This window comes from Engystomops pustulosus, chromosome 5 (genome assembly GCF_040894005.1).
Source record: "Engystomops pustulosus chromosome 5, aEngPut4.maternal, whole genome shotgun sequence".
In the NCBI taxonomy this organism is placed as follows: domain Eukaryota; kingdom Metazoa; phylum Chordata; class Amphibia; order Anura; family Leptodactylidae; genus Engystomops; species Engystomops pustulosus.
The window spans coordinates 104,732,412-104,751,417 of NC_092415.1; the positions used below are offsets into that span (position 1 = coordinate 104,732,412).

The 19,006-nt window shown below is 40.3% G+C and overlaps 1 protein-coding gene across 1 annotated transcript in view; it reads right to left on the reverse strand.

Annotated features, from left to right (window-relative positions):
- Positions 1-19,006, reverse strand: part of LPCAT1 (lysophosphatidylcholine acyltransferase 1) — a 93,749-nt gene that overhangs the window by 46,957 nt on the left and 27,786 nt on the right. The window contains exon 2 of the mRNA XM_072152797.1: positions 3,217-3,359. Coding sequence (XP_072008898.1) covers positions 3,217-3,359 — 143 coding nt within the window. The remainder of the gene's footprint in view (positions 1-3,216; positions 3,360-19,006) is intronic.

Consider the following 19,006-nt stretch of genomic DNA (forward strand, 5'->3'; position numbering starts at 1 on the left):
ATACAATCTTAAAAATGAAAGCATTAAAAACGTCATCAAAAGTCTCAAAAAATGACACCACCCACAGCTCCATACACGGAAGTATGAAAAAGTTATTAGTGCCAGAACATGGCAAAATGAAGAATTTTTTTTTTGTACAAAACATTATAAAACCTGTACAAATTTGGTATCCTCGTGATCGTACGGAACCAAAGAATAAAATAGACATGTGATTTGGGGCGCTCAGTGAAAGCTGTAAAATCCAATCCCACAAGAAGACGGCGGGAATGGGTTTTTTCATCATTTTCACTGCATTCTGAATTTTTTCCCCGTTTCCCAGTATACGGAATGGAATAATAAATACCATCACTATGAAGTTCAATTTGTTACACAGAAAACAAGCCCAAACAGAGCTCTTTACATGGAAAAATAAAAAAGTTACAGATTTTTGAAGGTGGGGAGTGACAAATGAAAATGCAGAAACAAAAAAAGGGCCACATCCCTAAGGGGTTAATAAATAAAAATTCTGCTGCTTGAACCAGCCATCAGCCGTCATCTTATTTACAGGGTCCAAGGTGAGTAAGACTGCAGATTCAGAGAAGCCTGGAGCTTGGTATATATCTGCTGTTTGCCGGATAACAGATGGGATATAGAACAAGGGATGGATTAGTAAAGGGAGAGGCGACATTTCATGCAGTTAGCGTGTGTGATAGGCCTTCCTAAAAAGATGGGTTTTAAGTGCTGATCAGTGAACTTGCTGATCAGTGGAGGTCTCATTGCTGAAACCCCCGCAGAACACAAACACCTGGGGTCCGACCGACTTGAGAGTAATGGAGCAGATGGCCACGCATGACCGTGAGATCATGAGAGCATGGTGCTCTAATTTCCATCAGATCCATAGAGATTAATGGAGCAGAACAGTCATGCGCGGCAGTCTGCATTAGTCTGAGGAGTGGCTCCCTATAAAGGAAATCTACCACTTTGAAAAAGTAAAAAACACTCATCTCCGCACCTTTTCATCTTGTCCGTCGCTAATCTTGACACTGGGATCACCTATAAAACAGACTCAAAATGAGCTCGTTGGAGCGTGGGGACAAGATTTTCGGTGTTCCAAGCTGCTAATTATGCACGCCCTCGTAACTTCCCTCTTTCTTGCTGGGAGAGGGAGGGGATGTCACACGAGAGGCATGAATCACCTCAGTGTGGAATAGGGAGATGGCAAGGGTGTGCATAATTAGCAGCCCAGAGCATCTTGTCCCCAGGCTCCAGACAGCTACTTTTCCGAAGTGGTAGATTTCCTTTAAAGATTCTTGATGTCTTGAGACTGGCTAGGCCACTGCAGGACCTTAAAATGCTTTTTACAGAGCCACCCGTTAGCTGCAATGGAAGACCCATCTACAACGCATGCATCAATGCTATTTCTGAGGAAAGTAGGTTGTAATCTCAATACATGGCCCATTCATACTCCCTTCAATAGGGTGTAATTGTCCTGTCCCCTTTTCAGAAAAGCACCCCCCCCCATACTATGTTTCTTCCTTCACGGTAGAGACCGTGCTCTCCCTTCCTCTTTCTCTAAATATTTCAATTGGAGCTTGACCACAAGACCTTCTCCCTTGCCACCTCTGGAGCATCTAGATTGGCGATCTACATATGGGCCTGGTAATGTGCTAGTGTGAGCTGGGGGACCTGGTGTTATTTGCGAACAGTTTTTTTTTTTTATATGGTCTCTCACAGTTGATGTGTACCTACAAAGATAAAATTTACAAACCTCTCATTCTTTGTAGATGGCAAAACTTGCAAAATAGCCATTGTTTCCAATACATCTTTTCCCCAGTGTATCTCTGTACGCATTAGGCTGCATGCACACGAGCATGCATATTGTAAATTATGCATAGGAATATAATAATAATGTAAGCAGCTGTACACCTGTTATGTGTTTTACCGTGTTAAACAATCAAGATAGTGCTGCAGCCTCCTGGTTGGGAATGTGGACAAATAATGCAGGAATTTTGTCCTATGGCAGCTTGCAACCCAACCTGTTTATTTCAAACTATGCACACATCAAAAGTTAAACTATTCAACCTTGAAAAGTTGTACGTTTTCAGAACGTGGGAGCAAATTAGGACACAATGGTAATATAAACACACATACCCGCAAAATGTCAACCTGAGAAAGAGCATTTGCTTTACAAAGGGAAGCTAATTTTTCTAGAAAAATTACATAGCTTGTATATTTGCCCCAACATCAGACATTCAGAGTAGCAGATCACCCCTGTGAATGTGTAACCATTACCAAGGCCCCTTTCACACTGACATTATGGGGATGTACGGTATATATAAGACCTCATAGATGCCTATTGGGCCTGGGCATGTTATGGTGACCACAAATGTACACTACCTGCGCATCGTGCATGGGAAAAAGATAGAGCATCATTTCCTGTGTTTACAGCTGTGTTTCCTGTGCCTCGCTATAGGGGGGGGTTGGGGGCAGTTATATGCTTTCCCGGGCTAGTATACAGCAGTGTGAAAGAAGCCTAAGGGAGCCTGAATCAAGATCCTAGAGCCTTGGTTTCAATATATCTTAACGTGACATCCTCCCATAATATTTACATACACACATAAATCACACAATATTCGTAATCATCATTATTATTCATGGATAAATACAATATTACAAATGAATTATCAATTACTGAGATAACTTGCAGATTTTTTTTTTTTTTTTTTTATAGGAATACCACTGCTCGTCTCATTCTGGCTTTAAAGGGGTTTGAAATAAAAATAGCTATCTTGAGATTTCCTGGACCCTTTACACTAATGGAGGGCGGATATATCATATTTACTAAACTGTAGTATAACAATGCATTTAGTGGTTTCTACAATGTGCTTTTCACGTCATGCATTCATATATCATCATTTGCCAATAGCGGCCACTTTGTTCTCTGCTCTCTGTATCTCACATGAACCACTAGCTTCAGCTCTGCTTACCCTCCCATCTCCACATTCACTGCAAAGCTACTATATCACTGGATAATGCCAGGACATTAAGCCCTCTCCTCTATATTGAAATACGATTTTAGTACATTTGGTTTTAAAAGAAATTACACCTTTTTTTTAACCCTTTTACCTTTTCTTTCAGAATATTTAGTGATAAAAGCTATTCAATGCGTTTCTCTTTTAACCTGCCAATTTCTAGTACATATTATGACAAATAGTATGATTGCACAAAACAACTCACTTTCTCCACCAGGACATGGGCTGTTCAAGCTCTTTCCCCGTGCGGCCCATAGCAGCAACAAAGGCAAATGGCCAGGCCAGAAGCATCATGAACGCGGCAAAAAACAGACGGATTGGAAAGAGAGTCAATGTCATGATAGCGACCTGCAAGACAGAAATTGGTAACAAGTTTAGATGAATTTATCTTGGTTCATGGGATGTGGGCAGTTATTGAAATATTCCCTTTTTTTTTTTTAAAGAACAGCATTAATTATACTTTAATACTGAACTGCGTAATAACTGGGCTATATGATATGAAATAAGGCACTGCTTTCTAACAGAGACCATGTTGCTTTTGTCTTCACAGCTCAGCTCATAAAGTAAATGACCAAAAACTAGACGTGGCTTACCGACACATTATACAGCTTTTTTTAACCCCTTAGCGCTCAGCACCGTACCAGTACGTAATAAATCAATAAAAAATGCCCATAAGACCCATAAAATCTAAAGAGACATAACGCGCAAAAAAAAAAAAAAAAAAGTCCAGCTCTGTAGCCAAAAAACCCACACTAGGGTTTTATTTGGCAAATTTAGTAAAACATAAGGAAAAATATTCAAGTCTGGCATCCTTGTATCGACCCATGGAATAAAGTTAACATGATTATTAGGTAAAAAGTTAAAAATCCAGTACAGAATTGATGATTTTCTACTCCTGACCTCAAAAGAAAGATCCTTAAATTTTCAAGAATTGGGGATACCAACCCGAAAATGGTAACACTGGAAAAAGCATCTCGTCCCGCAAAAAAAATCCTGTCACATGACCCCAATAACGAAAAAGCGAAAATTTTATAGCCTACAAAAGGGGCCAATGAGGAAAGTAAAATCCTGGCGGCTGCAGGGTGCTCCTTCCCTTCTGCTCCTTGCTGTGCCCCCATAAAACAAGTAACAACCACATGTGGGGGGTCTCTGTACTCGGGAGAAACAATTGTAATATGGGTTTCTCTTTTTATCTTTTGGAAATGTATACATTTTAGGGCTAAATGAAGGTATAACCGACAAAATTTGACCATTTCACCTCCATTTTGATTCAATTACTTTGAAAATCTCAAGGAGTTAAAAAAAATCTTTCTAAAAGCTGTTTCTGATAGTTTGAGGGGTGCAGATTTGAAAATGGGTTGATTATGTAGGGTGGTTTTAATGCCAAATATTTAAAATTTCTTTCAAAACCATAATTATCCCCAAAATAGTCGATTCTGAAAATAGGGGAAAAAAAAAAAAAAAAAAGCGATATTCTTTTTGTAAGCCGCGTGGCATGAAAATAAATTATCAAGATATTTAAAAAATTATGAAAATGTAAAGTAGACATATGGGAAATGTTATTCAGCATTTTTTCATAAATAAACGCAAAACTTATCAGCCAAAATTTACAACTAAAATGAAGTACAACATGTGGGGAAAAAACAAACAATCGTTTTTATAAGTAACAGTGTTCAAAAGTTATAACCATATAAAGTGACGCATGTCAGAATACAAAAATTGGGGCTGAGCCTTAAGCTTTAAAATGGCTGTGTCCTTAAGGAGTTAAAAACTTATGAAAAGGGTTGTGTAGCAATTGTTGTTTGTAGATGGAGCTGTGACATCATCTATTTTTTCAACTACAGGCGGTCCCCTACTTAAGAACACTCGACTTACATACGACCCCTAGTTACAAACGGACCACTGGATATTGGTAATTTATTGTACTTTAGTTCTAGGCTAAAATAAACAGATAAAACCGTTATCAAATGTGTCTGTAATGAAGATTTATTGTTAATCCTGGTTCTTATGATAACCCAACATTTTTAAAATCCAATTGTCACACAGACCAAAAAAGTTCTAGCTGGAATTACAATGATAAAATATACAGTTCCGACTTACATAGAAATTCAACTTAAGAACAAACCTACAGACCCTATCTTGTATGTAACCCGGGGACTGCCTGTATATAAAAAAATTATTCAAAAACAAGTTTTATATAAAAACCATGTCAAAAATAGGTACTGAAAATACTTTCACTTTATTCAAGCCTAAGCAGAAGTTCCAATGGAAGCTTCAGCCGTACAACACAGGATGTAATGTCAACACATAGTAACATCACATCCGCTATAAGTCAAAATATTGACTTCAGATGCATTAGGGAAGTGGTTCCTTGTGAGCATTACCTTTACATTGTAAGCTGGTACCAATGGGTTATTTTGTGACTGAACAGTTGTATCATGTGTAGTCTAAACTGTGTCAAAATCTAAATGACATAACCATGTAGTACAAGTTTAGTGCTACGTCTCCCCATACTGGCTGGATGGAATAATTGTAAATAACGAAAAGGTGTTTAAAATTCTATTCAAAAATACAGAAGTCACAAAGCAACAAAACTTTGATCGATTATACATTTAGTTGGTGGGATGGAAATTCATTTAATATTACCTGCAAAATACCAAATATACTCGGGTAAAAGCCTAGTTTTTCAGCACAAAAAAAATGTGCTGAAAACCCAAACTCGGGTTATACTCAAGTAAAATAAATAAATAAATCAAAACTCATCTTTCTGGCTTCCCCTGCTGCTGGCTATATACTGGGGCAGGGGGCTGGCTATATACTCGGGGGATATGGGCTAGCAGGCTATATACTGGGGGGGGGGAGGTGCTGGCTATATACTGGGGGGGGGGTACTGGCTATATACTATGGGGCAGGGTCCTGCAGGCTATATACTATGGGGCAGGGTCCTTCAGGCTACATACTGGGGAGGCTGTGACCATTGCATTTCCCACCCTCGGCTTATACTCAAGTCAATAGAGTTTCCCAGGTTTTTTGTGGCAAAATTAAGGGCCTCGGTTTATACTTGGGTTGGCTTATACTCGAGTATATACAGGACTTAAAAGACTTTTAAACCAGAATAATCAATACTGCAAAAAGAATAAAATAAAATAAGTAGCTGTGTTTATTTCATTTAAAATGTTCTACATATTTTAAAGGAGGACCAGTCACCAGATTTTGACCACCTGACAATGCCTGCTGATAAAGGGTTACAAGTCCTCCTCATATCACAGTGCCAGTGGGGCACTGTACCTTAATTACAAGCGTTTTTCTGATGTGCAGATTAGCTTTTATGACTCAAGTCTGGCATCTGTGACTCTTCTCTCTTAGGCATGCAGTGAGCCATGCCCCATTATTCTGACTGACAGCTCTGTGTCTCTTCAAATCCCTGCCCTGCCTCCTTGTACTTAGGAACAGTCTGCTAATATTCAACTATAGACATATAAAGCTCTATATACAAATGCGAAACATTGTGTAATTTTTTTTTTCAAACAAGGTGCCTTGTGTTACATTCATGACTAGACTAACATCGCAGGTCCTCTAGCCTTCTAATAATAGCAAACTGTACACCATGTATGTAATCACATGGAATCACAGCAGCCTCCATGGAGGATGGAAAGGAAAAGAGGTTCATGGAGGCAGCTCTGACTTCATGTGGTCAGATATATGCAAAGGGGACAGTTTGGTATTGTTAAGAGGCTAAAGGACCTGATATCACTCTGGTCACATGATATGGGGAGCATTAGACACGACCTCTTTGATACCAGGTAATATAAGATAAAAGGCGATTTATGCGGATGCAAGCGAAACTATTTTTTAGCTAGAAGGGTGTCAGTTAGTTAATAGGGTTCTGTAAGGAACCCATCACTGGCTGTATATATATATATATATATAAATAAATAAATGTGGTGGCAGGTTTCCTTTAATGGCACAGAGAAATTTTTTTTTTTTTTGCAGCTGTTTATTTCACAAAAATTTTCTAGCATCCTACAGTCGGTAAATAAATAGAATATGTAGCAGTTTTATGCTACATTTCTAAGCTGTGGTTGTATTTTTTTTTTAGAGAAAAAACAGTGAGAAACCATCTTAAAGCGCAATTTTAGAAGTTCAAGACATATTAATCATAAATAGAGATTTTATGCAAAATTATTTTTCTTGAGATGCCAAAGTGCGATTGTAATTCTTGAATGAAGTACATGGACCTCTTATCAAATGAGAACATTTTTTAAGCCACTATTGGGCAACAGGTATAATGTTTTTATAAAAAACTGATGCAAACCAATACATTCTCATGTAAAATAAAATTTCCCTTCTCAAGTTGTAGACATTAATTTCTCTCACAAGTATGCTGTGTAGAAAGCTGGGCGATGACCGAGGCAGATATTCACACAGTGAGACTGAGACCCTCAGCTATGCAATAACATACACAGCTCTGTACACAGAGGTGGCAAAATTTACACATAATACCTACACGGTGCTAGACTGTGTGTGACAGGATAACGCTCTACAAGAAGCATTCAGCCTCATTACAGAGACTTTTTAGCATAATGCAGACACCACAAAACATATCCTGTATTAATTAACACTTTTTCTAACCCTTCAAAGTACAACTAAACTTAAATCTTAGACTAGATGTATGAAACACAAAACAAGTTATAAGATGTTTCTATATAAAGTGAAGGATCAACTATCATCATGAAAATATTTTTTTAAAAGTTGTCTGGGTATTAAAAAAAAAAAAAATTATATATGTGGCTCTCGGTATAAAAATAATAGAAAGCTTATAATCAAACTCTTAAAAGGGGTTTCCCACAAAACAAGTTAGGCCCTATCCACAGGGTAGGGCCTAACTCACTGATCGGTGAGCGTCTCAGTGATTAAACCACCACAGATCACAAACAGGGACTCTGATGGGGTCCCAAGTACCTCCGTCAGACCCCTTGTCGCTTGAGTGCCATGCCACTGAACACGGGGAGTATGAACTCTTATTTTTACTCCCAAAAGAGGCATATCCAAAATTACCTAAACCTTTACAACCCCTTTAAGCAGGGAAGTATTAAATTGTTCATAGAACCTCCAAAACACAGGTGTACACCATTGTTTACAGGATGTGCCAATGGAGCTAAATTTTAAACTTGATTTAAAAAAAAAAAATCCAAGTTGGCCAAATGTCTCGGTGTTATTCCCTGCTCCTCCATGTCTTAATGAATAGGAAATCAACGCAGACACTGAGGATCCGATTACCATGTAAAATGCCATTTGTGGTGAGGACTTTATGGAACAAAGGAAAATTGTATTTCACAAGACACCTGTGTCATAATTTATATATTTTATCAAATAGCTATGAAGTTATATCAGAGACTTCAAATCGGACTACCTGCTGAATATTTTATATTCGCGAGTGGCAGGGCTATGGAGGCGGTAAGCCAAATTCCCAACTCCACCAAAAGAACTTCAGATCTGTAGTTAAAGAGCTTCACTACTGAGCATGTTTATATAGTGCAGTGCACATCATCTCAAATAAAAGCCTGGAAGAGGGGAGCATAATCCGTGGGCCACATGTGGCTTGTCAAGACTCGAGTTGCAGCCTGCACTCCGGTAACAGTCCGTGGCCAATGAACACTTCCATAACTCATGGAGGTGTTCATTGGTGGAGGAGGTCAGGTAGTGTAGAGTGCAGCTTAGAAGTCCTTACTGCTCCTGGGTCCTCTCCTGACGCTCCTCCCTAGGCCCTCAATTCCTATTAAATGAACAAGCATCAGGACCCAGGAGCAGAAGACCTAGAAGTGCTGCTCCTGACACAGTTCTGCTATAGGGTCCGGCCGCTGGCGCAAGTAGCTAGCATGGGAAACAGGTTTTATTTTGTATTGTGAGGTGGTAGTAGGTGCTTCGAGAGTGCTGGTTACTGTTGTGGCAACATACAGTTGAGCAGTATGTCAATGTGGCCCTTGGACCAATAAATGTTAGATCAGGATTAGAATGGGATTAATGGCAATGTCATTATTTTTATCATTTATTATATATTTGTGGAGTCGACACCGTAGAACTTGTGAACAGTATGGGGAATCTGATGAATACATAATCTCATGGAATAAATTGAAAAAGGAATTATGTCCTCCAACAGTAAACCACTGCATAGGATTAATAAAACAATTTTCTGCCTTTTTAAAGATAATAGGGTGTTCTACTAGTGCATTTAGGGGTTCTACTGATCCAGTAGGTCTTTATTATATAAACTAGACTTTTAAGCGTTCAGAGTTTAGGAAAGAAATATTTTCCCAAAACGTTTTTTTTTTTTTTCCACCATAACTGTTCCTAATGAGATTGGGGAGCACCAACCAGAGTAAACAACAAAATCTTAACTTGCTTGATTACAAAACATAAGAGCCAGAACATATGTATTTTGGAATCAGTACAAGATATATGTGTACTTATGCATAGTCAGAATATGTTAAATGCAAACAGTTTTCCACAGTGTTTTCAGAAGCCTAGGGATATGACATGGGATAAAAGACATACAAGTATATCTTTTCCAAAAGGAATACACTCCAAAGTGTAAATAATGCTGTTTCAAGGTCATTGAATCTCAATAAAACAGTCTAGGGAACTGGTTTTATTAATAAAGGCTAAAGACATTGGCCAAGGGAAAAAAATAAAAAAAAAATAAAAAAAAAATTGAATGAATAATCTCCTTTTCTGGCCATTTCATCAGGAAACATCTGGGCATTCTGGGTAAGGAATAGGCTTTCCAGGGCAGACTGTGGAAAGTACTACAGAAGGAGTTACACAACAAGCATAAAACAGCCTTCTGTCTGGTACTCATATACTTGGAGTGTTGCTTCATTGTGGAATTTTATGGTGGGTGGAAAAGGTTAGGGAGCTAATTGTTATTTTACATGTGCAACTCCAAAATAGTTTCTATTTGAATATATTTATATACCGTAATTGAAACACCAATATTTATGTACCATGTATACTTGAGTATATGTTGACCTGAGTATAAGCCAACACCCCTAATTTTGGCACAAAGAACTGTGAAAACTGACTAGTTTCTGCCTCCCCAAGTAATGAAATGCCCTGCAGCAGAGCCCCTAGTAATGAAATGCCTCATGAATGCCCCCAAATAATGAAATTCCCTGCAGTCAGCCCCCACCCCCATTGATGAAATGCCCTGCAGCCAGCCACCCCATCTATGAAATGCCCTGCCGCCAGCCCCCCCCTTAATCTGTGAAATGCCCTGCCGCCAGCCCCCCCCCCCTCATCTGTGAAATGCCCTGCCGCCAGCCCCCACCCTCATCTGTGAAATGCCCTGCAGGCAGCCCCCCCCCTCATCTGTGAAATGCCCTGCAGGCAGCCCCCCCCCTCATCTGTGAAACGCCCTGCAGGCAGCCCCCCCTCATCTGTGAAACACCCTGAAGGCAGCCCCCCCCCTCATCTGTGAAACGCCCTATGTATATATTATAGAATTAGTCTTACCAGTAATTCGGTTACCACTAAGTGACCATGACAGCCCCACCTGGAGGTTGCTCCCTATATCCTGTAGGGACAGGAAGTTACAAGAGGATAAAAGGCTCCTCCCTAGCACCCAACACCAGTGTCTAACAAAGTACCACCTGGAAGGATGCAAGTGTATAGAAACATTTTTGACCCATTACCAAGAAGGAAGGAAGGGAGGGAAATAATGGAGGCCGTCATGGTCACTTAGTGGAAACCAAATTACCGGTAAGACTAATTCTATATTTTCCACCACGTTCCCATTACAGCCCCACCTGAAGACTTACCAGATCATACCATTATTAGGGAGGGACTACTGCCTGAAGGATTTTTCTGCCAAACGCCAGATCACCTTGGGAGGCAATATCCAAGCGGTAATGTCTTGCAAAGGTTGAGGAACTTAACCACGTTGCAGCACGGCAGATCTGTTCTAGAGATGCACCTCTTTTTTCTGCCCATGAGGCTGCCAGAGCTCTAGTAGAATGGGCTTTAATATTTTCCAGGAGGGAAATGTTTGCAGACTTATAGCAGAGAATGATAGCAGACTTAATCCATCTAGCTAAAGTTGCTTTGGAGGCTTTGCCCCCTTTATTTTTACCTGCAAAATTTATTAACAAGTTTTGGTCTTTCCTCCAACCTTGTGTAGCTTCTAGATAAAGAAGTACACATCTTCTCACATCTTGGGTTTGCCATCTTCTCTCACAATCTGTTCAAGGGTTTGAACAGAAGGAGGGAAGGACAATTTCCTGTGTACGGTGGAAATCTGAGACTACCTTTGGAAGAAAAGGGGGATCTAGCTTAAGGGCTATTCTGTCCTCTAATATTTTTAAGAAAGGATCTTTACAGGAGAGGGCCTGAATCTCGCCTAGTCTTCGGGCTGTCGTCATGGCTATCAAAAAAGCGGTTTTTAGGGTAAGATATTTTTAGGTCATTTAAACTTAGAGGTTCGAAAGGAGGCCCTGTGAGATGGTTTAAAACTAAGGAAAGATCCCAAGGGGGCACCAGATCTTTAATATATGGTCTGATACGAGAACAACCCCTGATAAATCTCTTAACCCGCTGATGGTCTGCTAGAGGGAAGTTGAAGAAAACACTCAGCGCTGAGATTTGGTATGAACCAGAAGAAGCGCTCGGCTCGAGCGCGAAACGCGTTGTTCGGAACTTATTTTATAGACATTTATTTATTATTGTGTACCTATTTTATAAAATTAAAAGATCTTGAAAATACCAATTGGGTCGTCCTAGCGCCATTCAAACGCTCAACATCGCTACGTACATCCATTGGACAGCGCCGAGATTTGGACCTTTAGGGTACTGGGCCCAAGACCTAGAGAGAACCCCGATTGTAAAAAGTCTAGAATCTGTGCCAGATTTGGGGAATCCTGAGAGGGAGGACAATCCCCACACCAGGAAGAGAATTTTTTCCAAATTTTTAGATAGATGGCGTTGGTTACCGGTTTTCTACTTGCTTTAATGGTAGTGATTACTTCACTAGATAGGCCCCTGGCTGTCAAGAATGTCCTCTCAGGATCCAGGCTGTTTTAACTGATGAATACCAAAAAAAAACGTATATGGAATAAATTTAACTCAGCATAAACAACAAATCCATATCTTAATATTATAAATTCATCTTTTTATTATTGTACAACAAACTAGACAATCCAAAAGCATTTTAAAAACATAATAAAACCACAAAAACAATAAGACATAAGGTGGTGGTCAAAGTCAACAACAATGCATTCCACAGTGGGATATTGCACCTAGGCCCATGAAAGTAATCATATAGCAAAGTAATACCAGGTATCAGCAATGCCCAAAACAGGGCATAGTATAGCCTACAAGTGCCTACCAATTAGATATAAATTACCGGGCCACCACCACAGCACCCCGACGCATGTTTCGCCGTCGCTTCCTCAAGGGGGTCGCTTCCACCACCTCATGTCTTATTGTTTTTGTGGTTTTATTATGTTTTTTAAAATGCTTTTGGATTGTCTAGTTTGTTGTACAATAATAAAAAGATGAATTTATAATATTAAGATATGGATTTGTTGTTTATGCCGAGTTAAATTTATTCCATATATGGTTTTTTTTGGTATTCATTCTTGATAGGTATATGGACTATACAGGATTGTAGAGGGTATCTTCATTGGTATTCATTGTGTGTTTTAACTGATGTATGTTCTGGTGACATAATGGACCCTGTGCAAGAAGATCCTGACGGAAGGGAAGAGGAATGGGGGTGACTATAGATTGGTTTCCGGTAGTTCAGAAACTGCTTCTTTTCGGCCAGTAAGGAGCAATAAGAATCAGTAAAGCCTGTTCGGTCCTTAATTTTTGTAGTACCCTGGGAATCAAAGATATAGGTGGAAAGGCATAAACTAGACCTGTTCCCCCTGGTTGGCTTAAGGCGTCCAGGCCTGCTGGGAAGCCCTTGGGATCTAGGGAAAAGAAGTGGTCCTTTTTTTTGTTTTGGTGAGTCGCAAATAGATCTAATGCAGGAGTCCCCCAAAGAGAACAGATCTCTCTGAAGGTTTCCGGGTTTAAAAACTAATCTGCTCAGAAACTCTGCCTCTATATTTTCCGTCCCTTTGAAGTGAACTGCCGAGAGGGAAAGGAGGTGGGATTCTGCCCACTTGAAGATCTGACTGGACAGAAGAGTCAGGCTTTTAGATTTCGTACCCCCCTGTCTGCAAAGGTATGCTATAGTTGTTGTATTGTCGGACAGTATTTTGACATGTTGTCCTATTATGGACTTAGGAACTGATTTGAGAGTCTCTATTACTGCTCTTAATTCCCTGCAGTTTGAGGACATGGAGAGAGTGGATTCGTCCCACTGTTCCTGAAGATGCTGACCTGGAAGTACTGCTCCCCAACCCTTTAGACTTGCGTCGGTACGGATAGTTCTGGGAGTTTTTCCACTAGGTGAGAGAATGCTGTACTTGATAGGGAATCCTTACCCTGCAATCCAGATGTAGTGTAGTGTCCAGGCTTGCATAACCCTCGTATGATTCTGGGCCCATGCTACACACTGGATGCAGGATATAAGGAGACCCAAAAGACTTAGGGCTTCTCGGATCCTGCAAGTATTCTTTCTCTGAAAGAGACCTACGGTTTGTTTCAATTTTAAGATCTTCTCTTGTGGTAGGAAAGAGCTTTGTTTTACGGAGTCTAATTTTACTCCTAGGAATTTTTTCGTTCGTTCCGGAGTTAGATTTGATTTTTCTTGATTCACTATCCAGCCCAGATCCTGAAGAAACTCCAGGGAAATCTGTAGCTGGGCTCTTAATTCGGACTCTGTTCTGGCAACTAAGAACAGATCGTCCAGATATGGTACGATCACAATGTTCCTCATCCTCAGATGGGCTACCACTTCCACCATTATTTTGGTGAAGATGCGTGGGGCAGACAAAATTCCAAATGGCAGAGCCCTGAACTGAAAGTGAAGGATTTCTCCTTTCGGTGAATGTATCACAAATCTGAGAAATTTTTGATGGTTTTGCCAAATGGGGACGTGATAGTACGCGTCTTTGAGGTCTATTGTGCACAGAAAATAATTTAAACCTATTAGAGGTGTTGCTGATTTCACAGACTCCATCTTGAATCGTTTGTAACTGATAAATTTGTTCAGTTTCTTTAGGTTTATAATTAACTGATAAGAACCATTCGTTTTTTTTACTAGAAATTGAGGGGAATAAAAACCTTTCCCTTTTCCTGATTCCTGAACTGGAACAATCACATTCATACGACATAGCGGTTGAATGTTGGTCCAGAGTTGGGTATTTTGATTTTTGGTAAAGAGGGGGGAAATGTGAAAATTTTGGGGGGAGTAAGTGGAGAAATTCTATTTTGTTGCCTGATTGAATGATCTGACGAACTCAGGGACTCCCATTTAGTTAAAAAATAAGAAAGTCTCCCCCCCCTTGTTGGACATTGATTTTTATGTTTTTGGTCGGGGTTAAAGAGGTAACCTTGACCTGCCCCCCTTTTAGCGTAGCTCCATCTACCTGTCTTTCCCTTGCCTCTGAATGGAGTTTTATTTTCTCTAGTGGGACGAAAGGAAAAAAAAAAAAAGGGTTTTTTAGGGGGAGGTTTACTAGCTGGAAACCCTTTCTTTTTATCAGCAGCCTTTTCAAGGATCGAATCCAGCTCACTACCAAATACAAACTCTCCCTGAAAGGGAATTCCACACAGCATGGTTTTTGACTTAACAACACCTCCCCATTGCTTTAGCCACAAAGATCTACGAATCGAATTTGTTAAGGCTGCTTCCTTAGCTGAAAATCTTAAGGCCTCAGCAGAGGCGTAGGCTAGGAACGCAGTAGCATGGAGGTATGGACTCAATAATGGATTCCCTAGGGGTCTTATTTATCAGATGGGATTCTAATTCAGAAAGCCAAAAGAATAGGGTCCTGGCTACCGATGTGGAAGCTATATTTGTTTTAATGTTTAATGATGACGTTTCCCATGCCCTTTTTAAAAGAGCATCAGCTTTATGGTCTAAGGGATCCTCAAAGGGAAGGTCAGTCTTTTTGACCACTTTTGTGACCTGTACGTCTACCTTGGGAATAGCATCCCATAAGGTATTTTCTTCAAAAATTAGTCTATTAGTCTGGACAAAATAACTTTTTATAATCCTCTGCTACTTTAGTATTACATAATCCACATCTTTTAGATGGTTTTTTAGTAGGTCTTTCTCTCTCTCTTTCTGTTCTTTTTCCTTAGGCTCGTTCTGTTCCTTTCCCTAAGGAATACATATGATAATTATAAAAAGTATGTACATATGTCTGAGAGAGGTCAGCCCAGGGCTTGTACTTACTGGTACCAGGACCTGGAACAAGATAGTTGGTTCGTCTGCCAGGTTCTTGTGGAGGAAGCAATGGAGCCACAGTTAGCATATCCCACAAGCTTTTAAATGTGGGGTTGGCGTTCACCTGATGGGCCCCCCCCCCCCCTTCCCGGGTAAACCGGAAGTACAACTGGGCACCATCAGGCCAATCGATGTGCCGGGGTTGTTTAATTTTGTGCATCTGTGAAAGCGCGGGCCTTTTAAGATGCTGCCGGTGGTGCCACCACGATCAGCGAGACCCCCGCGATGACGCGGTTTCCGGTGGCGCTCTGCGATGACGTGCCCTGGCGGCGCCTGCACGGTGACCTGCAGAGAGGCGTCCGACGGTGCCCGTCATAGCGTGACGGCGCCCAGCGGCAACGTCGGGGTTCAGTGGAGATGCGTCCAGCGCCATCTAGTGGGGACGCGCACGGTAGGATATAATCGCCCGCGTTCCCCCTTTTTCTTTGTGCCGCTAGTGTGCAAGGCGGCCCCTAGAGGACACCAGGCACCCGGCACCTATAAAAGCTACTCACCTCAGGTGTAAAAGAAGAAAAATGATTTCAGTTTCGATCCCAGCGTTAGTCTCGCGGGACCGCTGGATGGGAACCGATCGGAGGGGGAGAGGATTGAAGGGGATGGCCTTTTCCCAACACATAGAGAGTGTGGAAGCGGGCTAAAATTAAAAAAATATATGTTCATTTCTCCGAATCGGAGAGCCTGTTGCAACCTACATCCGTAGGGACAGGAAGACACTGGTGTTGGGTGCTAGGGAGGAGCCTTTTAACCTCTTGTAACTTCCTGTCCCTACAGGATATAGGGAGCAACCTCCAGGTGGGGCCGTCATGGGAACGTGGTGGAAAATATTATAATATATATATATAATAAACCTCCATACTCACCTTCCGGCGCCTCCCAATACTACCCGCGAATCCTCTTCCTTTAGCACTACATCTGTAACCAAGATACCCCACTGTGACATCAGCAACGGCGACATCGCCACATCACAGTGTGGGAATGTACGCGCCTGCCCGCTTAGTTACAGATGAAAAGCTGAAGGTAGTGGAGCTGCAGGGAGCATCGGGTGGCGCCAGAAGGCGAGAATGGAGGTTTATTTTTTTGTAGACCCGTGTATAAGATGAGGTGGTGTTTTTCAGAACAATTTTTGTGCTGAAAAACTCAGCTTATACACCAGTATATATGGTATGTACTGTGATCAATTTACATAAAATACAATACAGATATAAGGATAAAGACCCAAACAGATATTGTTTACTGAATTTTCCTTACTTTTGTGATTTTTGTCTTTTTTTTGGAAACGTGCACGTGTAACAAGGACTGTTTTGTAGTTAGTATACCTTAAAAGAAAATCCACCAACAGGATCAAGGATTGTAAAACCAAGCAAACTTACATGCTGCTCTGTGCCCTCTCTGGTAGGCTCTGCACTTCTTTAAGCCTCTTATGCTCTTGTTTTTAAGAAAAAAAGAAGACCCTAAGGCTCATTCGCATAATTTTAAAAGCCTTATTTTGTAAAAACCAAGACATAAGAAGGTAAAAGAAAAGGAGAAACTGCTAGAGGAGGCACAGACATGTAAGAGTGCTTGGTTTACAACCCTGGTTGTAGATGTCCTTTAAATTGAGAAACCTTATACTGAGGACACACAATGTAACAATCATTAATCAAGAATTTGGAGAGGGATTTTTGAAAAGCGACCACAATTTCTAGGACTGGGTTAACCTCATGTAGTGGTCACTTATTTTCACAAAAAAAATAAATGTAAAAGGTTCAGATACAAATCCGTTTATGTTGTCAATAGTGTCATCCAACATCATCTGTTTGCAGTTTGTCAATTGCAGTTTACTGAAAAACAACATAAAAATTCCCCACTGCTTGCGGTGTTGATAAAGAAATATACAGTCACAAATACTGACTGTACAACACTCGCAGTCAAGATTAAGAACAGTTGCTGAAGATGCATGAATGGGGACGTCTGATAAGGGGCAAAAAACATTTCCTACATAAACCTGTTGTTTTCTCAAGTCAAAGCCACTCAGATATGGGTTCATATAGAACATACATCATAATGATGATCATAATTTACTTCTTCCATTCAAGATGCAAAAAAAGCTTGTGAAGGTTTTTTAACCTGCATTACTAGGAGTTTTTCTTTTGTTTGATGTGTTTAGTAACTACAAATTGAAACAACAACATATGTATACAGAAGCACTTAAGCACATATTCTCAAATAAAAGCGGCCATTAGGTTTTACACTGGTACTTCCACCTGTTCTTATAGAATGAATAGATGAATAAGAAATGCTTAGGCAGCAGGATCCACACGAGCAGACAAGAACAGTACAGAACTCTTAAATCCCTTTAAGTAGGAGAGAAATATTAAATAATCAAATAATTGAGTGGACTAGAAATTTAGAGAAAACTTCTTTGTGTGTGAATAAACAGGTAGCACAATAATAGTGAACATTCTGTGGCACCAATGCGAGTGCAGGCACTGCAGTTATATTGTATCCATTCATCCAGTCAGAAGACTTATAATACCTTGTCAATGCCCCCCCCCCCTTCCCTGGCCCCAATAAATGACACATTCCTGAAACATACAAGAAAAAAAATTTAAAAAACAAAGAAACAGCAAGTACTACCGTATTCCAAAGGAATATGACCCGTTCTACAACTTAGATATTTTTAACACGTTTTTCCAGTCAGAGGACCTCCAGGCAGTCTACTGCAAGAAAATACAATTCATTCACTGCAAAATCTAAACTAATAGTAGAACCTACAAGGGCAGATCCTAGTCCATTGGTCTACAGAATGTACACACACTGGAGAAAAATTGTTGATACCCCTCATTTAATGAAAAAACCCACACATTGTATAACTTTTCTTTACACAACCAATGTCAATTATTTGCTGGAAGTGGACACCCCCTTTAATATTGCACAACCTTTTGAGGCAATCACTGCAATGAAACTATTCAGTAACTGTCAATGAGACTTCTACACCTCTCATGAGGTATTTTGGCCCACTCATGAGCAAATTGCTCCAGTTGTCTGGTATTTGAAGGGTACCTTTCCAAATGGCATGTTTTAGCTCCTTCCAAAGTTGCCCAATAGGATTTAGGTCAGAAGACCACATCAGAACAGTCCAATGTTTTCCTCTTAGCCATTCCTGGGTGTTTTTAGCTGTGTGTTTTAGGTCTTTATCTTGTTGCAGGGCCCATGACCTGCGAGTAAGACCAAGCTTTCCGACACTCGGCAACACATTTCTCTCTAGAATTCCTTGATATTCTTGAGATTTTATTGTACCCTGCAGAGATTGCAGATACCTGTGCCAGATGCAGGAAAGCAGCATCAGTTCATAATAGAGCCTCCTCCATTTTTAACAGTAGGGATAATGTTCTTTTCAATATATGCATTATTTTTCTGTCTGTGAACATAGAGCTGATGTGCTTAGCCAAAAAGTTTGATTTTATTCTATTCTGTCCATAAGACCTTCTCCCTGAAGCTTTATGGCTTGACAACAACATGTAGTTTTGCAATTTCCAGTCTTGCTTTTATATGATTGCTTTTCAGCAATGGTCTCTCATTAAGTTCACTTTGGCTCAAACAACGACAAATGGTGCGA